The sequence below is a fragment of the Hypanus sabinus genome, chromosome 6, assembly GCF_030144855.1.
Source record: "Hypanus sabinus isolate sHypSab1 chromosome 6, sHypSab1.hap1, whole genome shotgun sequence".
Classification (NCBI taxonomy): domain Eukaryota; kingdom Metazoa; phylum Chordata; class Chondrichthyes; order Myliobatiformes; family Dasyatidae; genus Hypanus; species Hypanus sabinus.
In genome coordinates, this window is record NC_082711.1 from 110,540,241 (window position 1) to 110,565,938 (window position 25,698).

The 25,698-nt window shown below is 49.6% G+C and overlaps 1 protein-coding gene across 1 annotated transcript in view; it reads left to right on the forward strand.

The window, feature by feature from the left end:
* Positions 1–25,698, forward strand: part of LOC132395751 (ankyrin repeat and BTB/POZ domain-containing protein 3-like) — a 75,172-nt gene that overhangs the window by 20,526 nt on the left and 28,948 nt on the right. Inside the window, exons 4-6 of the mRNA XM_059972730.1 lie at positions 306–458; positions 5,856–6,021; positions 11,796–11,885. Of these exons, the coding sequence (XP_059828713.1) occupies positions 306–458; positions 5,856–6,021; positions 11,796–11,885 (409 nt within the window). The remainder of the gene's footprint in view (positions 1–305; positions 459–5,855; positions 6,022–11,795; positions 11,886–25,698) is intronic.

Consider the following 25,698-nt stretch of genomic DNA (forward strand, 5'->3'; position numbering starts at 1 on the left):
ACACAATGCATCTGCTCCACGATTCAGTCACGCCAAATTTATTATCTCTCTGAATCCCGTTTTCTAGCCTTTTCCCATCACATTTGATCATCGTTGATGTGCTCTGTCTTTCAATGAGTGTCTGATAAATAAACCTGACTTTTATAGATTGTGTTATTGAAGAATAAATTTACTTTGGGACCTTTGTAGAAACAGAATATGTTTCTTATTCAGGGATTGCCGATCCATGTGTGAAGATTAGCTGCTTCCTTCTCGCCTTTTGTGTCCATGTTATAATCACGTCTGCTCCCTTTTGTCCTCCGCAGGCTGTACGAGGTTCTGCCGCCAATGGTCGAGTGGATCAGGGTTTGTGTCGCTCATGCGGAGTACAGGAGCAGCTTGACAGTGGACAGTGTTGATGTTCGACAGGCTGCCAGGTTACTGTTACCGGGTGTCGACTGTGAGCCACGGCAACTCAGGTCAGCACTGGCTTTCTGTTCCTCCTCGGCCTTCAACCATCAGACCTTATGACATAGGAGCAGAATTAGGCTATTCAGCCCATTGTGTCTACTCCGCCATTCCATCATGGCTGATTTATTATCCCTTTCAATACTATTCTCCTGCCTTCTCCCCGTATCCCAGGAGGCTCTGACTAATGAAGAACCAAAGAACCAATTTAAATATACCCGATGACTTGGCCTCCACATCCGTGACGAAGAATTCCACAGACTCACCACCCAGTGGCTAAAGAAATTGCCTCTCATCTCCATTCTAAATGAGATCACTTCTGTTCTGAGGCTCTCCTCCAATCGGAAGCATCCTCTCCACATCCACCCTATCTCAGCTTTCCAATATTTGAAACGTTTTGATGAGATCCATATAACCGTATAACAATTACAGCACAGAAACAGGCCATCTTGGCCCCTCTAGTCCATGCTGAACGCTTACTCTCACCTTATCCCACTGGCCCGCACTCAGCCTGCATTCCTTTCCTGTCCATATACCTGTCCAATTTTTTTTTAAATGACAATACCAAACCTGCGTCTACCACTTCTACTGGAAGTTCGTTCCACACAGCTACCACTCTGAGTAAAGAAGTTCCCCCTAAACTTTTGCCCCTTAACTCTCAACTCATGTCCTCTTGTTTGAATCTCCCCTACTCTCAATGGAAAAAGCCTATCTACATCAACTCTATCTATCCCCCTCATAATTTTAAATACCTCTATCAAGTCCCTCCTCAACTTTCTACGCTCCAAAGAATAAAGACCTAACTTGTTCAACCTTTCTCTGTAACTTAGATGCTGAAACCCAGGTAACATTCTAGTAAATCTTCTCTGTACTCTCTCTATTTTGTTGACATCTTTCCTATAATTCGGTGACCAGAACTGTACTCCAAATTCGGCCTTACCAATGCCTTGTACAATTTTAACATTACATCCCAACTCCTATACTCAATGCTCTGATTTATAAAGGCCAGCATAACAAAACCTTTCTTCACCACCCTATCCACATGAGATTCCACCTTCAGGGAACTATGCACCATTATTCCTAGATCACTCTGTTCTACTGATTTCTTCAATGCCCTACCATTTACCATGTATGTCCTATTTGGATTATTCCTACCAAAAAGTAGCACCTCACATTTATCAGCATTAAACTCCATCTGCCATCGTTCAGCCCACTCTTCTAACTGGCCTAAGTCTCTCTGCAAACTTTGAAAACCTACTTCATTATCCACAATGCCACCTACCTTAGTATCATCTGCATACTTACTAATCCAATTTACCACCCCATCAACTAGATCATTAATGTATATGACAAACAATATTGGACCCAGTACAGATCCCTGAGGCACACCACTAGTCACTGGCCTCCAACCTGACAAACAGTTATCCACCACTACTCTCTCACATATCCCATCCAGCCACTGTTGAATCCATTTTACTACTTCAATATTAATACCTAACGATTGAACCTTCCTAACTAACTTTCCGTGCGGGACCTTGTCAAAGGCCTTACTGAAGTCCATATAGATAACATCCACTGCTTTACCCTCATCAACTTTCCTTGTAACCTCTTTAAAAAATTCAATAAGATTTGTCAAACATGACCTTCCACGCACAAATCCATGCTGACTGTTCCTAATCAGACCCTGTCTATCCAGATAATTATATATACCATCTCTAAGAATACTTTCCATTAATTTACCCACCACTGATGTCAAACTGACAGGCCTATAATTGCTAGGTTTACTCTTAGAACCCTTTTAAAACAATGGAACCACATGAGCAATACACCAATCCTCGGGCACCATCCCCGTTTCTAATGACATTTGAAGTATTTCTGTCAGAGCCCTTTGTATTTCTACACTAACTTCCCTCAAGGTCCTAGGGAATATCCTATCAGGACCCAGAGATTTATCCACTTTTATATTCCTTAAAAGCGCCAGTACTTACTCCTCTTTAATCATCATAGTTTCCATAACTTCCCTACTTGTTTCCCTTGCCTTACACAATTCAATATCCTTCTCCTTAGTGAATACCTAAGAAAAGAAATTGTTTAGAATCTCCCCATCTCTTTCGGCTCCACACATAGCTGTCCATTGGTCCTTCCTCATTCTCCCGGACTCCAGCAAGTGCAGGCCCTGAGCCAGCGAATGTTCCTCACACATTAACCCTTTTATTCCTGCAATCATTCTCACGAACCTCCCCCTCCAATGCCATAACATCTTTTCTGCCTGTTGGGGAATACAGTTCTTCAGCGTCATTACTTTGAGACGGCACAGCCGTGCAGTGGTTTAGAGAAACGCTCTTACGGCGCAAGCGATCGAGAGTTCGATTCCTGCCGCTGTCTGTAAGGAGTTTGCACATTTTCTGGGGGGCTCCGGTTTCCTCCCAAATTCCGAAGGCATACGGGTTAGTAGCACTAACGTTAGTAATGCTATAAGAGCATCAGCGCCCCAGGTTCAGCTCATAGGTTAGTTGGCTCATCATTCACATGGGTGTAATGGGGCAGTGCAGGCTGGTTAGGCCGGAAGAGCCCGCTAGCGTGCTGCATCTCTAAATTTTAAAAGTGCTTTGAAAGATGGTCGGCCAAGTTTATAAAGATGTGGAGATTAAAAAGTGAATGATCTGTGGAGGTGAACGGATTGTTAGCATTTTTAAAAACACAGGGTGAAGAGGTGAACACACTACTGGTGTTTTTAAAAACACAGCCGTGAAGGGTCTGTGAAGGACTGAGATGTGAAGAAGTTGCATGAAGACTTGCTGACCCAGCTGGGGGTGGGGGACAGGATCAGGGTTTCCGTGCTGAGACCCTTCATCGGAACTCTATAGCGTGGCCATTCAGTCACGTTGCTCAGTGAATTCGCAAGTGTATTACACTGCACTAGTTGGGTGCCATTGATACCGAGCGGAATCCATTTAAATCAATATTTTCCTGACCCACAATTTACTTGCCTGAGCAACACTGATGTTCCTGTGTAGTGAATTTCTGCTTTTCATGAAAGCCCATCATTAACCTTCATTCCCTGGAAGAATTGTACTCAGTTTGCACTTAAGGAACATGCATACAACAGTCCAGGCCCAGACCCTCAGGCCCATAGTGTTGTGTTGACTGTTTAACCTACTCTAAGATCAATTTAACTCCTCCCTCTCGCTACACAGCCCTCCGTTATCCAATATCCATGTGCATATCTAACAGTCTCTTAAATGTCTTTAATGTATCTGCCTCTGTCACCACCCCCGGCAGGGTGTTCCACACACCCACCACTCCCTTTTTCCATCTTTACATCTGACCCCCAAACCTCCCTCCAAGTACCTTAAAGTTATGTCCCCTTTTTTTTACTGATTTCTACCCTGGGAAAAAATCTCTGGCTGTCCACTCTCTCTATACCTCTTCTCATCTTGTACACCTCTATCAAGTTGTCTCTCATCCTTCACTCCAAAGAGAAAAGCCCCAGCTTGCTCAAACTATCCTCAAAAGACGTGCTCTCTACCTCAGGCAGCATCCCAGTAAATCTCCTCTGCACCCTCTCCGAAACTTCCACTTCCTTCTATAATGAGGCGACCAGAAATGAACTCACTACTCCAAGTGTGGTTGTTAGAAGATAGAACACTTCAACCCCCCACAGTTTTGTGCCGACCCTTTAACCTGCTGTAAGACCATTTTTCTATCATCCATGAGTCTGTTAAAATCCCTCTACCACAGGGATTCCAACCTCCTTCATGCCATGGTCCCCTACCAATAACCGAGATGTCCTTGGACCCCAGGCTGAGAACCCCTGCTCTACTACTATCCCTGGCAGGGTGTTTCATGACTAATCCCTCTCAGTATATAAAAAAAACACTTACCTCTGACATCCCTCTATGTTTTCCACCTATCACTTTAAAATTAAGTCCCCTCACATTAGCCATTTCCTCGTTCTGTGTACAGGAAGAGTAGAAACATGGAAACAAAGAAAACCTACAGCACAATACAGGCCCTTCAGCCCACAATGCTGTGCCGAACATGTATTTTACTTTAGAAATTACCTGGGCTTACCCGTAGCCCTCTATTTTTCTGAGCTCCATGTGCCTATTCAGAAGTCTCTTAAAAGACCCTATCGTATCCACCTCCACCACCGTCACCGGCAGCCCATTCCACAAACTCACTACTCTCTGCATAAAAAAACAAAACTTATCCCTGACATCTGCTCTGTACCTACTTCCAAGCACCTTAAAACTCTGCCCTCTCACGATAGCCATCTCAGCCCTGGGTAAAAAGCCTCTGACTATCCACACGATCAATGCCTCTCATCGTCTTGTACACCTCTCATCCGCCGTCGCTCCAAGGAGAAAAGGCTGAGTCATCGTATTATAATTGAGTCGGGTTCAATTCTCTACTCCCACCCTGGCAGTGCTTTCTGTGTATGTGAAGTGTAGGGTTCAGTTTCTACTCCCACCGTCAGCCAGTACAGAGATGGGCAAAGTGCGGAGTGGGAGACACTGACACGAGTCGGTAGTTCACAGACTTCAATGCAAATAGCGTTACAGGAAAAGAAAACAATGAACACTAGGCCGAACAGGGCTGTTAACTAAAACTCTCAAATGGGAAACGAAGCCGACACTGCAGCTGAAAAGAACAACTAAGAATTAAAGGAATATCGCTCGGCTTCAGTCAGTTGACTCAACAGTCCAGTTTCTCAGGCAAGGTGGAGTGCAGGCAGCAAAGTGTTGCTGTGTCCAAGTCTCGGCAAAAACCACGGCGGGATGAATGGAGTTAAATACCATCACAGTGACACAATTAGCTGCCATGTGCACATTCAAAGGCGCAGTTGCCTAATCTGTGGTTGTGACACCCACCCCGGCAGTGTGTTCTGTGTATGGGAAGAGGAGGGTTCAGGGCTAAAGGTGGAAACAGGAGATACTGTTGAAACTCCATTTTTTTTTTTGCCTTTATTACCCTCTTTCTCCCCTTTCCCCCCTTCCCTCTTCTCACCTACTCATTACCTCCCCCAGGTACTCCCCCTACCACCACTTCCCTTTCTCCTCTGGTCCACGCTCCTCTCCTGTCAGATTCCTTCTCCTTCAGCCCTTTGCTTTTCCCAGTTATCACCTCCTAGCTTCTCAATTCATTCCCCCCCCCACCCACCTGGTCTCTCCTGTCACCTTCCGGCTGGTCCTGCTCCCCCCCACCCCCCCCCCCGCCTGCTTATCCTGGCTTTCCAGTCCTGATGAAGGGTCTTGGCCCGAAACGTCGACTGTTAATGGCTCTCTGTAGTTCCTGTCTGACCTGCTGGGCTCCTGCGGCATTTTCTATGTGTTGCCCTTTTCCTGATTGAAAGTCTGCCCGGTGAATTGCGTGTCCACTCCCCTGACGGCTGCCGTCTCCCACAGGATCACCAGCTCCCTATGCGTCTCCCGTGGCCTGAATGCCGAGCAGGCGGAGCTGAAGCTGAAACAGGATCTGGGGTTTCAGATGCTGAGCAGTGGCCGCACGGACCTGGTGACGGCCGCTGTCGCCTTACTGGGGCCGGATGGAATCAACACACTGAATGAACAGGTAGGGGAGAGTCTGCGGTAACAGACACATCAAATCAAAGTCAATAAAAAGCATGTGCCACCTGAGATTCATTTTCTTGCGGGAATTTATAGCAATATAAATGCAATAGAGTTTATAGACAAAAAACTACACCTAAACAAAGACTGACGACCAACCAATCACATTGAGCAAATATCCGTTCTCTTCCTCTCTCCCTCGCTCCCTCTCTCCCTCTCTCCAAGTGTCAGTTAGTCAAATGTTTATCTTGGTATATAGTATATATTTTACCTTAGTATGCATAAAAAATACATAAGCAGCGTACAGTATGTATTTCAATAATTAAACCACTACGATGCTTAGTAATAATTTCATCAGGGCAGGGCCTTTTACATACTCCATTATTCTCACTTTATCCTTTAAAATTGTTCTGATCGGTGACCGACTGCAGCCTAACGCTTTTCCAATGACCGAATGCGTCTCACCTCTTTCCAATCACTTCATTATTTCCACCTTACAGTATTTTCAACCGTGATCTTTTTCCGTCAATGGAGCAGATACAGAACAGTACGTACTGTACTGTACACCACGGGTGGCACAACTTGAGCTGCCCCGGGTCCTAAAATCCACCGTACTGCAACAGGTTAAATGGGACAAGTGGGGGCGGTGCTGACCCAAATACATACACTAAAACATCTGTACCTTCTTCCTGGTGGCAGCAGTGAGAAAAGAGCTGGATGGTGGGGATTCTTGATGGGTGCTGCTTTCTCGTGGCTGTGTCCCTTACACACGTAGTGAGGGCTTCACCTCTAATGGACTGGATTGCATCCACTACTTTCTGTAGTCTTTCCCATTCCTGTTGCCATGGTAATTCACTTAGAAAGGTTCGTACTGTGCACTTGCAAGGGCATTCAGTGGTCACCATGTCGATAACGATGAGCTGGGGGTCAGGTTAGGGATTAGGGACAGGGGTGGGGGGGTGTGAGAGGTCAGGGGCTGTGAATGTCGAGTCCGGGGAAGTAGGTGGGGTTGGTGTTTAAGGCAGAGGGTTCTGAGTTCAGAGGCCAGTTATCCTCCCAGTACCGGAGGGCTGAGGGTCTGTAGGACCCTGAGAATGAGGGCCGGTGATCCCCAAGGTCGTTGAGTCCTGGGGTTGGACGTCTGAAGCTAGTGGTTCCTGGCATTCGAGACAGAGTCTGACATGATGCCTTATGGGCCACCATGAAGAAATTCAACATACGATCTATCAGCTTTACGCCAAGTACTCACTCAGGCCACAGTCGGGGAGTGGTTCCATACTTCTGCAGGAGTCCGTCAGGGCTGCCTCCTCTCCCCCACACTCTTCAACATCTTCCTGAAACAGATCATGAGTGATGCCCTTGAAGATCATGTGGGCATGGTCAGCATCGGAGGGAGAACACCACAAACCTAAGATTTGCTAATGACATTGATGGACTTGCAGGAAAAGAGGATGAACTGGCCAACCTGGTCAGCCATCTTGACAGAGCCGCCACAAAGTTTGGAATGGAAATAAGTGCCGAGAAAACCAAGCTCATGGCAAATGCCAATGGTGCCATCACAACAGATATCCCAGTCCATGGTCAGAAACTTGAGACAGTGCAACAGTTCAAATACCTAGGGGCAATCATCAGTAATGAAGGATCAAGACTAGAAGTCCTGGCAAGAACCACACAGACAATGACTGCACTATCCAACCTCAAATATGGAGGGACAGCAACATCACCGTGAAATACAAGATCAGACTCCTGCATGCATTGGTATTCTCCATCTTCCTGTACACATGCGAGACATGGACCCTCACAGCAGAGCTACAGAGGAAGATACAGGCATTGGAAATGAGATGCTATCGCAACATCTTGGGCATCTCATACTTGACCACATCACAAACAAGCAGGTCCCGCAAGATCATCCAGCTCCACGTTGGCCCCCATGAAGACCTCACAACAGTGAAGAAAAGAAAGCTGAGAAGGTATGGCCACGTAACAAGATCCAGTGGCCTTGCAAAGACCGTTCTACAAGGAACTGTGGAGTGGAAAAGATGGAGAGGCAGACAGAGGAACAGATGGACGGACAACATTAAAGAATGGACAGGGAAACATTTGCAGTGACCCAGGCTGTGGCACACAACCACAACGGATGGAACAAACTGTTGAAAAGCTTGTCATGGTGGCGCCCCGACGACTCCACCAGGAGTTAAGGGCACAAGGCAAGGCTTTGGAGGCCCACAGAGGTCAGTTGGCAAGTCCTGATTCCTTTGGCAACCCCTGGGGTTGAAACCAGAGATCATCGAGACAAGAGATCGAGACATTGCATGTGAGCGGTAAGTACTGGGGTCAATACCCAGAGATTGGTAAAGCCTGCAGGTTGAAATCAGAGGCCTCAGAGGTCAGAAAGTTTGGAGGTTGAAACTGAAAAGTGAAGAACTGAATTTGACTCGTCTGGAGGTTGGAGTTACAGAGTCATAGAACACTACAGCACAGAAACAGGCCCTTTGGCCCTTCTGGCCAGTGCGAGACATGAATCTGCTTAGTCCCATCGACCTGCGCTCAGACTGTAGCCCTTCATACCCCTACCATCCATGCACCTATCCAAATGTCTCTTAAATGTTGAAATTGAACCCACGTCCACCACTCACACTGGCAGCTTATTTCACACCCTCAACACAGCCTGAGTGAAGAAGCTCCCCTCAGGTTCCCTTAAACATTTCACCTTTCACTCTTAACCCATGACCTCTAGTTGTCCCATCCAACCTTAGTGGAAAAAGCCTGCTTGCATTTACCCTATCTATACCCTTCACAATTTTGTAAAGGTCAATCAAATCTCTCCTCAATCTTCTACGCTCCAGGGAATGAAGTCCTAACCTATAGATAGAGTGAATGCAAGCAGGCTTTTTCCACTGAGGCCAGGGGAGAGAAAAACCAGAGGACATGGGTTAAGGGTGAAGGGGGAAGAGCTTAAGGGGAACGGTGGGGGCTTCTTCATGCAGAGAGTGGTGGGAGTGTGGAATGAGCTGCCAGATGAAGTGGTAAATACAAACTCACTTTTAACATTTAAGAAAAACTTGGACAGGGATGTGGATGAGAGAGGTATGGAGGGATATGCAGGTCAGTGGGACTAGGCAGGAAAATGGTTCGGCACAGCCAAGAAGGGCCCAAAGGCCTGTTTCTGTGCTGTTAGTTCTATGGGTGTATTCAACCTTTCCCTGGAACTCTGGTCCTCAAGTCTCGGCAACATCCTTGTAAATTTTATCTGTAGTGTTATTGGTAACTTTCCTGTAGGTAGATCTAAAGACCTGAGTTCAGAAGCTTCGAGCTGCTGCGGCTGAGCTGTGTTGGGGGGAGGGGAGCGTGTGAGGGAGGGATGTGCTGAGCTGTTGTTCTGGTTTTGCTGTTGCTGCTTGTGTGTTTGCTGACACGCCCAATGTCTACTGATGAAGATAAACCGCCACGTTATGTGTCAACGTGCTATTTTTGAGTCTGCAGTCTCCACGGATGACTTGTATTCTCTTGTTCGTCTCCGTGTGGAACGTCCTGGTCTCACGCCGTTCCCGTTCACTTGCCCCGCACTGAGTCGTTTTACACGGATGTGACGTCACTCACATTGTGTGCACTTGAGTCTGACACCCAAAACCAATATTCACCAGACCTTTGCCCGTGGACACCGCACAGACAAGCGGGCTCCTACGGAGAGGGGGTGGTGCAGTCGTGCAGTGGTCACAGCACCAGCGACACTGGTTCAAGTCCTGTCGCCGTCTGTATGGAGATTATATGTTCTCTCCGTGACTGTGTGGGTTTCCTCCAGGTGCTCTGGTTTCCTCCCACAGTCCAAAGATGCACCAGTTAGCAGGTTAAGATCATAAGACGTAGGAGCAGAATTAGACCATTTGGCCCATCGAGTCTTTTTCGGTATTCTATCATGTCTGATTTATTTTCCCTCTCAGCCCTATTCTCCTGCCTTTTCCATGTAAGCTTTCACACCCTGACTAATCAGGAATCTTATCAACCTCCACTTTAAATGTACCCGATGATTTGGTCTCAACAGCTGTCTGTGGTAAAGGATTACACAGATTTGCCACCCTCTGGCTAAGGAAATTCCTCCTTATCTTTGTTGCAAAGGGACATCCTGCTATTCTTAGGCTGTGCCCTCTGGTCCTAGACTCCCCCAGTATAGGAAGCATCCCCTCCACATCCACTCTACCTAGGCCTTTCAATACTCACTGAGATACCCCAACCCCCGTCATTCTTCCAAACTCCAGTGAATACAGCCCCAGAGGCATCAAATGCCCCTCGTACGTTAACCCTTTCATTCATGGAATCATTCTTGTGAACCTCCTCTGGACCCTCTCCAATGCCAGCACAGTTAATTGGTCACGTGTATTGGGCAGGACAGGATTGTTGGGCAGGAAGGTCCTGTTACAGTGTTGTGTCTCGGTCGCAGGAAAGCAGCATCCATTATCAAGGATTCTCACCATCGAGGCACACTCTCGTTTTTGCTGCTGCCATCCGGGAGGGGGGCACAGGAGCCTCTGGACCTACAACAGCGATTACCCCTCAAACTTCAGCGTGGATAACTTCACTCACCTTGATTGCACAACCTATAGACTCACTCTCCAGGAATGCAAATCTTTGCATCTCATATACTCAGTTATTCTATTATCTCATATATCTGTGTGTGTATAGATATATCCAGTGAGAGAGAGTGAGATTCTTCAGCAAAAAGAAGACAGTTCTGTAACAGATGAGGTGGCCTCCACAGAGCCCTGATCCCAACATCGAGCCTGTCTGGTCCGCAGTGGAGCTTGCAACAATCTACCAGCCAATTTTCTTATAAAACCCTATACCAAAGAGAATTCATGCAGTTTAGAAAGCAAAAAGGGTGGTCACACCAGATATTGATTTCATTTCATTTTTCACTCTTTGTTTATTTTGATAGATTTTGTTCTATATAGTAAGTTTTTTGATATTTCAAAACTAAAGTGGCCTCACTTTACAGAATTGCTTTGCATGTGTCTAAGACTTTTGCAGAGTTTTGTGATTTGTCTTTTGCCCACTGGCTGTTTGCCAGTTTTTCACAAATTCTGTTGTATTTCTTTGTCTTACTGTGAAGATTCGCAAGAAAATGAATCTCAAGGTAGTGTATGGAAACATATAGATAATTCAATGATTCGGGATTGAAGATTGTGTAACGTCATTTCCAGTACACGTGTAAAGGAGAATGAAATGATTGTTACTCTGGATCCAATGCAGCATAAAGAAGAAACACAACAAGATAAAGAAGACAGCAATAAAAAAACGCAATAAATATAAATACGTAAGATAGCTTACATACATTGATTTTCTGCTCATAAAGTGTCGTTAGATGCAGGAGTGTCTGTATATGAGTCTGGTGGTCCTGACGTGGACGCTACGTAGCCTCCTCCCTGATGGGATGGGACAGACAGTCTGTGAGCCAGATGACTGGGATCCTTCATGATATTATTGGCTATTTTCCATAAATACATTTACTTTTGAACTTCCAACTTTTCTGAAGAGCTAAAAAAGGCAGCTCCCATGTGCTAATTACTTAATCCTCTTTCCTGATGTGTAGGTTAAACCAGGCAGAGCTGTCTGCCTCCCGGGAGCAGGATCCGGCAGGCAGTTGCATCGGTCGGCTGTGTGCAGTGCCAGTACTTTGTGTTTTTCATTCAGGTTTGCCGCTGTCTTGTGCCCGGAGTCACTGGGCACGCAGGCACCTGGTCTCGAAGCTCATTATTAACCTAGTGCTTTCTGACCCGCCAGGGAATGACACCGTTGATGTATGCAGCCAGCAATGGGGATGAGGCCATGGCACAAGTCCTGCTGAACTCGGGAGCAGATGTAGATATCCAGGTGAGAGTAATGACAGGTTTTCCGAACACATCCGTTCCCGTCAGGTGGATTCGCTGCCCTGGGTTTGACCATGGCCCCAGTGCTTTCTGTGTGATTGACAGATGTCTCGCTGATTTGATGCAAACGACGCTTTTCACTGTTTGCTTCGACAGGAGGAAGTTCAACATTTGTATATTATACGCAATCTTGAGAGTTGTCTCCATTCAAAACAGAGAAACACAATTTAAAAAACCCACACAACAAAGCACATCAAACACTCAATGTGCGAAATAACAACAAATTGTGCAAACAATAAGAACCTGTACAAGAAGGGCTGGACTTGAATCCCAGGGGGACTAATATCCCGGCACAGAGGTTTGCTGAGGCTGTTGGGGAGAGTTTGAACTAGAACTGCTGGGGGGTGGGAACTGAACTGAAGAGACAAAGGAAGAAGCGGTTGGCTCACAAATCGAGCAAGCTTTTAGATAGTGTGAGAGGGAGGATAGGCAGGTGATAGAGAAGCGGATGAGCTTAGAGTGTGGATCAGTACTTGGAGCTGTGATGTTGTGGCCATTACAGAGACTTGGATGGCTCAGGAGCAGGAATGGCTACTTAGAGTGCCAGGCTTTAGGTGTTTCAGAAAAGACAGGGAGGGAGGCAAAAGAGATGGAGGCGTGGCACTGTTGATCAGAGATAGTGTCACAGCTCCAGAAAAGGTGGAAGTCATGGAGGGATTGTCTACGGAGTCTCTGTGGGTGGAAGTTAGGAACAAGAAGAGGTCAATAACTCTACTGGGTGTTTTTCATAGACCACCCAATAGTAACAGGGACAACGAGGAGCAGATAAGGAGACAGATTCTGGAAAGGTGTAATAATAACGGTCATTGTGGTGGGAGATTTTAATTTCCCAAATATCGATTGGCATCTCTCTAGAGGGGGGTTCAGATGGGGTGGAGTTTGTTAGGGTGTTCAAGAAGGTTTCCTGACACAATAAGTAGATAAGCCTACAAGAGGAGAGACTGTACTTGATCTGGTATTGAGAAATGAACCTGGACAGGTGACAGGTCTCTCAGTGGAAGAGCAATTTGGAGATAGTGATCACAATTCTATCTCCTTTACCATAGCGTTAGAGGGATAGAAACAGACAAGTTAGAAAATCGCTTAATTGGAGTAGGAGAAATGTGAGGCTATCAGGCAGGAAATTGGGAACAGATGTTCTTGGGGAAATGTACGACAGAAATGTGACAGATGTTCAGGGGATATTTGCGTGACGTTCTGCATAGGTATGTTCCAATGAGACAGGGAAAGGATGGTAGGGTACAGGAACCATGGTGTACAAAGGCAGTTGAAAGTTTAGTCAAGAAGAAAAGAAAAGCTTACGAAAGGTTCAGAGAGCTAGGTAATGATAGAGATCTAGAAAATTATAAGGCTAGCAGGAAGGAGCTTAAGAATGAAGTGAGGAGAGCCAGAAGGGGCCATGAGAAGGCCTTGGTGAGCAGGATTAAGGAAAGGATTAAGGCATTCTACAAGCATGTGAAGGGCAAAAGAATAAGATGTGAGAGAATAGGACCAATCAAGTGTGACAGTGGAAAAGTGTGTATGGAACCAGATGAGGTAGCTGAGTTACTTAAAGAATGGCGATGGTAGGGATGACTTATAGCGGACTGAAAAGCTTGAGCATGTAGATATTAAGGAAGAGGATGTGCTGGTGCTTTTGGAAAGCATCAAGTTGGATAAGTTGGACCAAATGGGATATACTCCAGGCTGTGGGGTGTGCCTTAGGGATCTGCTCCAGGACCCCTACTCTTCGTGATTTTTATAAATGACGTGGATGAGGAAGTGGACGGATGGGTTAGTAAGTTTGCTGATAACACTAAGGTTGGAGGTATTGTGGATAGTGTGGAGGGCTGTCAGAGTTTATAGCGGGACTAGGATAGGATGCAAAACTGGGCTAAGTGGCAGATGGAGTTCAACCCAGTTAAGTGTGAAGTGGTTCATTTTGGTAGGTCAAATATGATGGCAGAATACAGTATTAATGGTAAGACTCTTGGCAGTGTGGAGGATCGGAGGGATCTTGGGGCCTGAGTCCACAGGACACTCAAAGCTGCTGCACAGGTTGACACTGTGGTTAAGAAGGCATACGGTGTATTGGCCTTCATCAACTCTGGGATTGAGTTTAAGAGCCGAGAGGTAATGTTGCAGCTATGTAGGACCCTGGTCAGACCCCACTTGGAGTACTGTGCTCAGTTCTGGTTACCTCACTACAGGAATGATATGGAAATCATAGAAAAGGTGCAGTGGAGATTTACAAGGGTGTTGCCTGGATTGGGGAACATGCCTTATGAGAATAGGTTGAATGAACTCGGCCTTTTCTCCTTGGAGCGACAGAGGATTAGAGGTGACCTGATAGAGGTATATAAGATGATGAGAGGCATTGATCGTGTGGATAGTCAGAAGCTTTTCCCCAGAGCTGAAATGGTTGCCACAAGAGGGCACAGGTTTAAGGTGCTTAGAAGTAGGTACAGAGGAGATGTCGTGGTAAGTTTTTTACGCAGAGAGTGGTGAGTGTGTGGAATGGGCTGCTGGCGACAGTGGTGGAGGCGAATACGATAGGGTCTTTTAAGAGACTCCTGGATAGGTACATGGAGCTTAGAAAAATAGAGGGCTATGGGTGACCCTAGGTAATTTCTAAGGTAGGGAGATGTTCAGCACAGCATTGTGGGCTGAAGAGCCAGTATTATGCTGTAGGTTTTCTATGTTTCTATGTAAACAAGTAGCATGAACTGCAGAGTCTCTGAAAGTGAGTCCACAGTCAGTTCCGTGTTTCAGCCGGTCCTGGAAACCGAGGGGTGCAGGACACAGACACGGAGTTCAGTAGAAACCGAGGGCTGCAGGACACAGACACTCGGTTCAGTAGAAACCGAGGGGTGCAGGATACAGACACTCGGTTCATTAGAAACCGAGGGGTGCAGGACACAGACACTCCATTCAGTAGAAACCGAGGGGTGCAGGATACAGACACGCGGTTCAGTAGAAACCGAGGGGTGCAGGATACAGACACACAGTTCAGTAGAAACCGAGGGGTGCAGGACACAGACACACAGTTCAGTAGAAACCGAGGGGTGCAGGATACAGACACACAGTTCAGTAGAAACCGAGGGGTGCAGGATACAGACACACAGTTCAGTGGAAACCGAGGGGTGCAGGATACAGACATACAGTTCAGTAGAAACCGAGGGGTGCAGGATACAGACACACAGTTCAGTAGAAACCGAGGGGTGCAGGACACAGACACACAGTTCAATAGAAACCGAGGGGTGCAGGATACAGACACACGTTTCAGTAGAAACCGAGGGGTGCAGGACACAGACACACGGTTCAGTAGAAACCGAGGGGTGCAGGACACAGACACACGGTTCAGTAGAAACCGAGGGGTGCAGGACACAGACACAGTCAGTTCAGTAGAAACCGAGGGGTGCAGGATACAGACATACAGTTCAGTAGAAACCGAGGGATGCAGGACACAGACACACGGTTCAGTGGAAACCGAGGGGTGCAGGACACAGACACACAGTTCAGTAGAAACCGAGGGGTGCAGGATACAGACACTCGGTTCAGTAGAAACCGAGGGGTGCAGGACACAGACACACAGTTCAGGAGAAACCGAGAGGTGCAGGACACAGACACAGTCAGTTCAGTGGAAACCGAGGGGTGCAGGACACAGACACACAATTCAGTAGAAACCGAGGGGTGCAGGATACAGACACTCGGTTCAGTAGAAACCGAGGGGTGCAGGACACAGACACACAGTTCAGGAGAAACCGAGAGGTGCAGGACACAGACACGCAGTTCAGTAGAAACCGAGGGGTGCAGGACACAGACACTCGGTTCAGTAGAAACCGAGGGGTGCAGGACACAGACACGCAGTTCAGTAGAAACCGAGGGGTGCAGGACACAGACACACAATTCAGTAGAAACCGAGGGGTACAGGATACAGACACTCGGTTCAGTAGAAACCGAGGGGTGCAGGACACAGACACACAGTTCAGTAGAAACCGAGGGGTGCAGGACACAGACACACGGTTCAGTAGAAACCGAGGGGTGCAGGACACAGACACACAATTCAGTAGAAACCGAGGGGTGCAGGACACAGACACACAATTCAGTAGAAACCGAGGGGTGCAGGATACAGACACACGGTTCAGTAGAAACCGAGGGGTGCAGGACACAGACACTCCATTCAGTAGAAACCGAGGGGTGCAGGACACAGACACACAATTCAGTAGAAACCGAGGGGTACAGGATACAGACACTCGGTTCAGTAGAAACCGAGGGGTGCAGGACACAGACACACAGTTCAGTAGAAACCGAGGGGTGCAGGACACAGACACACAGTTCAGTAGAAACCGAGGGGTGCAGGACACAGACACACGGTTCAGTAGAAACCGAGGGGTGCAGGACACAGACACACGGTTCAGTAGAAACCGAGGGGTGCAGGACACAGACACTCCATTCAGTAGAAACCGAGGGGTGCAGGACACAGACACACAGTTCAGTAGAAACCGAGGGGTGCAGGACACAGACACACAGTTCAGTAGAAACCGAGGGGTGCAGGATACAGACACGCGGTTCAGTAGAAACCGAGGGGTGCAGGACACAGACACAGTCAGTTCAGTAGAAACCGAGGGGTGCAGGATACAGACACGCGGTTCAGTAGAAACCGAGGGGTGCAGGATACAGACACACAGTTCAGTAGAAACCGAGGGGTGCAGGATACAGACACGCGGTTCAGTAGAAACCGAGGGGTGCAGGATACAGACACTCGGTTCAGTGGAAACCGAGGGGTGCAGGACACAGACACACGGTTCAGTAGAAACCGAGGGGTGCAGGACACAGACACACAGTTCAGTAGAAACCGAGGGGTGCAGGATACAGACACACAGTTCAGTAGAAACCGAGGGGTGCAGGACACAGACACACAGTTCAGTAGAAACCGAGGGGTGCAGGATACAGACACGCGGTTCAGTAGAAACCGAGGGGTGCAGGATACAGACACACAGTTCAGTGGAAACCGAGGGGTGCAGGATACAGACATACAGTTCAGTAGAAACCGAGGGGTGCAGGATACAGACACACAGTTCAGTAGAAACCGAGGGGTGCAGGACACAGACACAGTCAGTTCAGTAGAAACCGAGGGGTGCAGGATACAGACATACAGTTCAGTAGAAACCGAGGGGTGCAGGACACAGACACACAGTTCAGTAGAAACCGAGGGATGCAGGACACAGACACACGGTTCAGTGGAAACCGAGGGGTGCAGGACACAGACACACGGTTCAGTAGAAACCGAGGGGTGCAGGATACAGACACTCGGTTCAGTAGAAACCGAGGGGTGCAGGACACAGACACACAGTTCAGGAGAAACCGAGAGGTGCAGGACACAGACACAGTCAGTTCAGTGGAAACCGAGGGGTGCAGGATACAGACACTCGGTTCAGTAGAAACCGAGGGGTGCAGGACACAGAGACACAGTTCAGGAGAAACCGAGAGGTGCAGGACACAGACACGCAGTTCAGTAGAAACCGAGGGGTGCAGGACACAGACACTCGGTTCAGTAGAAACCGAGGGGTGCAGGACACAGACACGCGGTTCAGTGGAAACCGAGGGGTGCAGGACACAGACACGTGGTTCAGTGGAAACCGAGGGGTGCAGGATACAGACACACGGTTCAGTAGAAACCGAGGGGTGCAGGATACAGACACAGAGTTCAGTAGAAACCGAGGGGTGCAGGACACAGACACAGAGTTCAGTAGAAACCGAGGGGTGCAGGACACAGACACACGGTTCAGTAGAAACCGAGGGGTGCAGGATACAGACACAGAGTTCAGTAGAAACCGAGGGGTGCAGGATACAGACACACGGTTCAGTAGAAACCGAGGGGTGCAGGATACAGACACAGAGTTCAGTAGAAACCGAGGGGTGCAGGATACAGACACACGGTTCAGTAGAAACCGAGGGGTGCAGGATACAGACACAGAGTTCAGTAGAAACCGAGGGGTGCAGGATACAGACACACGGTTCAGTAGAAACCGAGGGGTGCAGGATACAGACACACAGTTCAGTAGAAACCGAGGGGTGCAGGATACAGACACTCGGTTCAGTAGAAACCGAGGGGTGCAGGATACAGACACACAGTTCAATAGAAACCGAGGGGTGCAGGACACAGACACACAGTTCAATAGAAACCGAGGGGTGCAGGACACAGACACACGGTTCAGTAGAAACCGAGGGGTGCAGGACACAGACACACAGTTCAATAGAAACCGAGGGGTGCAGGACACAGACACACGGTTCAGTAGAAACCGAGGGGTGCAGGACACAGACACACGGTTCAGTAGAAACCGAGGGGTGCAGGACACAGACACAGTCAGTTCAGTAGAAACCGAGGGGTGCAGGACACAGACACACGGTTCAGTAGAAACCGAGGGGTGCAGGACACAGACACACAGTTCAGTAGAAACCGAGAGGTGCAGGACACAGACACACGGTTCAGTAGAAACCGAGGGGTGCAGGATACAGACACTCGGTTCAGTAGAAACCGAGGGCTGCAGGACACAGACACTCGGTTCAGTAGAAACCGAGGGGTGCAGGACACAGACACACAGTTCAGTAGAAACCGAGGGGTGCAGGATACAGACACTCGGTTCAGTAGAAACCGAGGGGTGCAGGACACAGACACACGGTTCAGTAGAAACCGAGGGGTGCAGGACACAGACACGCAGTTCAGTAGAAACCGAGGGGTGCAGGACACAGACACACAATTCCGTAGAAACCGAGGGGTGCAGGATACAGACACACGGTTCAGTAGAAACCGAGGGGTGCAGGACACAGACACTCCATTCAGTAGAAACCGAGGGGTGCAGGACACAGACACACAATTCAGTAGAAACCGAGGGGTGCAGGACACAGACACACAGTTCAGTAGAAACCGAGGGGTGCAGGACACAGACACACGGTTCAGTAGAAACCGAGAGGTGCAGGATACAGACACGCGGTTCAGTAGAAACCGAGGGGTGCAGGACACAGACACACAGTTCAGTAGAAACCGAGGGGTGCAGGACACAGACACACGGTTCAGTAGAAACCGAGGGGTGCAGGACACAGACAAACAGTTCAGTAGAAACCGAGGGGTGCAGGACACAGACACACGGTTCAGTAGAAACCGAGGGGTGCAGGACACAGACACACAGTTCAGTAGAAACCGAGGGGTGCAGGACACAGACACTCCATTCAGTAGAAACCGAGGGGTGCAGGACACAGACACACAATTCAGTAGAAAACGAGGGGTGCAGGACACAGACACACAGTTCAGTAGAAACCGAGGGGTGCAGGATACAGACACGCGGTTCAGTAGAAACCGAGGGGTGCAGGACACAGACACACAGTTCAGTAGGATCCGAGGGGTGCAGGATACAGACACGCGGTTCAGTAGAAACCGAGGGGTGCAGGATACAGACACACAGTTCAGTAGAAACCGAGGGGTGCAGGATACAGACACACAGTTCAGTAGAAACCGAGGGGTGCAGGATACAGACACACGGTTCAGTAGAAACCGAGGGGTGCAGGACACAGACACACAGTTCAATAGAAACCGAGGGGTGCAGGACACAGACACACGGTTCAGTAGAAACCGAGAGGTGCAGGATACAGACACAGAGTTCAGTAGAAACCGAGGGGTGCAGGATACAGACACACGGTTCAGTAGAAACCGAGGGGTGCAGGACACAGACACACGGTTCAGTAGAAACCGAGGGGTGCAGGACACAGACACAGTCAGTTCAGTAGAAACCGAGGGGTGCAGGACACAGACATACAGTTCAGTAGAAACCGAGGGGTGCAGGACACAGACACACAGTTCAGTAGAAACCGAGGGATGCAGGACACAGACACACGGTTCAGTGGAAACCGAGGGGTGCAGGACACAGACACACAGTTCAGTAGAAACCGAGGGGTGCAGGACACAGACACAGTCAGTTCAGTAGAAACCGAGGGATGCAGGACACAGACACACGGTTCAGTGGAAACCGAGGGGTGCAGGACACAGACACACAGTTCAGTAGAAACCGAGGGATGCAGGACACAGACACTCGGTTCAGTAGAAACCGAGGGGTGCAGGACACAGACACACGGTTCAGTAGAAACCGAGGGGTGCAGGACACAGACACACAGTTCAGGAGAAACCGAGAGGTGCAGGACACAGACACACGGTTCAGTGGAAACCGAGGGGTGCAGGACACAGACACACAGTTCAGTAGAAACCGAGGGGTGCAGGACACAGACACACAGTTCAGTAGAAACCGAGGGGTGCAGGACACAGACACACGGTTCAGTAGAAACCGAGGGGTGCAGGACACAGACACACGGTTCAGTAGAAACCGAGGGGTGCAGGACACAGACACACAGTTCAGTGGAAACCGAGAGGTGCAGGACACAGACACACGGTTCAGTAGAAACCGAGGGGTGCAGGACACAGACACTCGGTTCAGTAGAAACCGAGGGGTGCAGGACACAGACACACGGTTCAGTAGAAACCGAGGGGTGCAGGACACAGACACACAGTTCAGGAGAAACCGAGAGGTGCAGGACACAGACACACGGTTCAGTAGAAACCAAGGGGTGCAGGACACAGACACAGTCAGTTCAGTGGAAACCGAGGGGTGCAGGACACAGACACAGTCAGTTCAGTGGAAACCGAGGGGTGCAGGACACAGACACACAATTCAGTAGAAACCGAGGGGTGCAGGACACAGACACACAGTTCAGGAGAAACCGAGAGGTGCAGGACACAGACACGCAGTTCAGTAGAAACCGAGGGGTGCAGGACACAGACACACAGTTCAGGAGAAACCGAGAGGTGCAGGACACAGACACACGGTTCAGTAGAAACCGAGGGGTGCAGGACACAGACACGCGGTTCAGTAGAAACCGAGGGGTGCAGGACACAGACACTCGGTTCAGTAGAAACCGAGGGGTGCAGGACACAGACACGCGGTTCAGTGGAAACCGAGAGGTGCAGGACACAGACACACAGTTCAGTAGAAACCGAGGGGTGCAGGACACAGACACACAGTTCAGTAGAAACCGAGGGGTGCAGGACACAGACACACAGTTCAGTAGAAACCGAGGGGTGCAGGACACAGACACACGGTTCAGTAGAAACCGAGGGGTGCAGGATACAGACACAGGGTTCAGTAGAAACCGAGGGGTGCAGGACACAGACACAGAGTTCAGTAGAAACCGAGGGGTGCAGGACACAGACACAGAGTTCAGTAGAAACCGAGGGGTGCAGGATACAGACACAGAGTTCAGTAGAAACCGAGGGGTGCAGGACACAGACACAGAGTTCAGTAGAAACCGAGGGGTGCAGGATACAGACACAGAGTTCAGTAGAAACCGAGGGGTGCAGGATACAGACACAGAGTTCAGTAGAAACCGAGGGGTGCAGGATACAGACACACGGTTCAGTAGAAACCGAGGGGTGCAGGATACAGACACACAGTTCAGTAGAAACCGAGGGGTGCAGGATACAGACACAGAGTTCAGTAGAAACCGAGGGGTGCAGAATACAGACACACGGTTCAGTAGAAACCGAGGGGTGCAGGATACAGACACTCGGTTCAGTAGAAACCGAGGGGTGCAGGATACAGACACACGGTTCAGTAGAAACCGAGGGGTGCAGGACACAGACACACATTTCAATAGAAACCGAGGGGTGCAGGACACAGACACACGGTGCAGTAGAAACCGAGGGATGCAGGACACAGACACACGGTTCAGTAGAAACCGAGGGGTGCAGGACACAGACACAGTCAGTTCAGTAGAAACCGAGGGGTGCAGGACACAGACACACAGTTCAGTAGAAACCGAGGGGTGCAGGATACAGACACACAGTTCAGTAGAAACCGAGGGGTGCAGGATACAGACACGCGGTTCAGTAGAAACCGAGGGGTGCAGGATACAGACACACAGTTCAGTAGAAACCGAGGGGTGCAGGATACAGACATACAGTTCAGTAGAAACCGAGGGGTGCAGGACACAGACACACAGTTCAGTAGAAACCGAGGGATGCAGGACACAGACACACGGTTCAGTAGAAACCGAGGGGTGCAGGACACAGACACACAGTTCAGTGGAAACCGAGGGGTGCAGGACACAGACACTCGGTTCAGTAGAAACCGAGGGGTGCAGGACACAGACACATGGTTCAGTAGAAACCGAGGGGTGCAGGACACAGACACACGGTTCAGTAGAAACCGAGTGGTGCAGGATACAGACACTCGGTTCAGTAGAAACCGAGGGGTGCAGGACACAGACACACAGTTCAGGAGAAACCGAGAGGTGCAGGACACAGACACACAATTCAGTAGAAACCGAGGGGTGCAGGATACAGACACTCGGTTCAGTAGAAACAGAGGGGTGCAGGACACAGACACACAGTTCAGGAGAAACCGAGAGTTGCAGGACACAGACACGCAGTTCAGTAGAAACCGAGAGGTGCAGGACACAGACACGCAGTTCAGTAGAAACCGAGGGGTGCAGGACACAGACACTCGGTTCAGTAGAAACCGAGGGGTGCAGGACACAGACACTCGGTTCAGTAGAAACCGAGGGGTGCAGGACACAGACACGCGGTTCAGTAGAAACCGAGGGGTGCAGGACACAGACACACGGTTCAGTGGAAACCGAGGGGTGCAGGACACAGACACACAGTTCAGTAGAAACCGAGGGGTGCAGGACACAGACACACAGTTCAGTAGAAACCGAGGGGTGCAGGACACAGACACACAGTTCAGTAGAAACCGAGGGGTGCAGGATACAGACACACGGTTCAGTAGAAACCGAGGGGTGCAGGACACAGACACACGGTTCAGTAGAAACCGAGGGGTGCAGGATACAGACACAGGGTTCAGTAGAAACCGAGGGGTGCAGGACACAGACACAGAGTTCAGTAGAAACCGAGGGGTGCAAGATACAGACACAGAGTTCAGTAGAAACCGAGGGGTGCAGGATACAGACACAGAGTTCAGTAGAAACCGAGGGGTGCAGGATACAGACACACGGTTCAGTAGAAACCGAGGGGTGCAGGATACAGACACACAGTTCAGTAGAAACCGAGGGGTGCAGGACACAGACACACGGTTCAGTAGAAACCGAGGGGTGCAGGACACAGACACACGGTTCAGTAGAAACCGAGGGGTGCAGGACACAGACACACGGTTCAGTAGAAACCGAGGGGTGCAGGACACAGACACAGTCAGTTCAGTAGAAACCGAGGGGTGCAGGACACAGACACACGGTTCAGTAGAAACCGAGTGGTGCAGGATACAGACACACAGTTCAGTAGAAACCGAGAGGTGCAGGACACAGACACACGGTTCAGTAGAAACCGAGGGGTGCAGGATACAGACACACGGTTCAGTAGAAACCGAGGGGTGCAGGACACAGACACACGGTTCAGTAGAAACCGAGGGGTGCAGGACACAGACACACGGTTCAGTAGAAACCGAGGGGTGCAGGACACAGACACACGGTTCAGTAGAAACCGAGGGGTGCAGGACACAGACACAGTCAGTTCAGTAGAAACCGAGGGGTGCAGGACACAGACACACGGTTCAGTAGAAACCGAGGGGTGCAGGACACAGACACAGTCAGTTCAGTAGAAACCGAGGGGTGCAGGACACAGACACAGTCAGTTCAGTGGAAACCGAGGGGTGCAGGACACAGACACACAGTTCAGGAGAAACCGAGAGGTGCAGGACACAGACACATGGTTCAGTAGAAACGGAGGGGTGCAGGACACAGACACACAGTTCAGTAGAAACCGAGGGGTGCAGGACACAGACACATGGTTCAGTAGAAACGGAGGGGTGCAGGACACAGACACACAGTTCAGTAGAAACCGAGGGGTGCAGGACACAGACACACGGTTCAGTAGAAACCGAGGGGTGCAGGACACAGACACACGGTTCAGTAGAAACCGAGGGGTGCAGGACACAGACACACGGTTCAGTGGAAACCGAGGGGTGCAGGATACAGACACACGGTTCAGTGGAAACCGAGGGGTGCAGGATACAGACACTCGGTTCAGTGGAAACCGAGGGGTGCAGGATACAGACACTCGGTTCAGTAGAAACCGAGGGGTGCAGGACACAGACACGCAGTTCAGTAGAAACCGAGGGGTGCAGGACACAGACACACGGTTCAGTAGAAACCGAGGGGTGCAGGACACAGACACACGGTTCAGTAGAAACTGAGGGATGCAGGACACAGACACACGGTTCAGTGGAAACCGAGGGGTGCAGGACACAGACACACAGTTCAGTAGAAACCGAGGGGTGCAGGATACAGACACACAGTTCAGTGGAAACCGAGGGGTGCAGGACACAGACACACAGTTCAGTAGAAACCGAGGGGTGCAGGATACAGACACTCGGTTCAGTAGAAACCGAGGGGTGCAGGACACAGACACACAGTTCAGTAGAAACCGAGGGGTGCAGGATACAGACACACAATTCAGTAGAAACCGAGGGGTGCAGGATACAGACACTCGGTTCAGTAGAAACCGAGGGGTGCAGGACACAGACACACAGTTCAGTAGAAACCGAGGGGTGCAGGACACAGACACACAATTCAGTAGAAACCGAGAGGTGCAGGACACAGACACACGGTTCAGTTGAAACCGAGGGGTGCAGGACACAGACACACAGTTCAGTGGAAACCGAGGGGTGCAGGACACAGACACACAGTTCAGTAGAAACCAAGGGGTGCAGGATACAGACACGCGGTTCAGTAGAAACCGAGGGGTGCAGGATACAGACACACAGTTCAGTAGAAACCGAGGGGTGCAGGATACAGACACACAGTTCAGTAGAAACCGAGGGGTGCAGGATACAGACACACGGTTCAGTAGAAACCGAGGGGTGCAGGACACAGACACACAGTTCAGTAGAAACCGAGGGGTGCAGGACACAGACACACAGTTCAGTAGAAACCGAGGGGTGCAGGACACAGACACACAGTTCAGTAGAAACCGAGGGGTGCAGGACACAGACACACAGTTCAGTAGAAACCGAGGGGTGCAGGACACAGACACAGTCAGTTCAGTAGAAACCGAGGGGTGCAGGACACAGACACACGGTTCAGTAGAAACCGAGGGGTGCAGGACACAGACACACGGTTCAGTAGAAACCGAGGGGTGCAGGACACAGACACAGTCAGTTCAGTAGAAACCGAGGGGTGCAGGACACAGACACACAGTTCAATAGAAACCGAGGGGTGCAGGACACAGACACACGGTTCAGTAGAAACCGAGGGGTGCAGGATACAGACACACGGTTCAGTAGAAACCGAGGGGTGCAGGATACAGACACACAGTTCAGTAGAAACCGAGGGGTGCAGGATACAGACACACAGTTCAGTAGAAACCGAGGGGTGCAGGATACAGACACACAGTTCAATAGAAACCGAGGGGTGCAGGACACAGACACACGGTTCAGTAGAAACCGAGGGGTGCAGGACACAGACACAGTCAGTTCAGTGGAAACCGAGGGGTGCAGGACACAGACACACAGTTCAGTAGAAACCGAGGGGTGCAGGATACAGACACTCGGTTCAGTGGAAACCGAGGGGTGCAGGATACAGACACTCGGTTCAGTAGAAACCGAGGGGTGCAGGACACAGACACACGGTTCAGTAGAAACCGAGGGGTGCAGGACACAGACACACGGTTCAGTAGAAACTGAGGGATGCAGGACACAGACACACGGTTCAGTGGA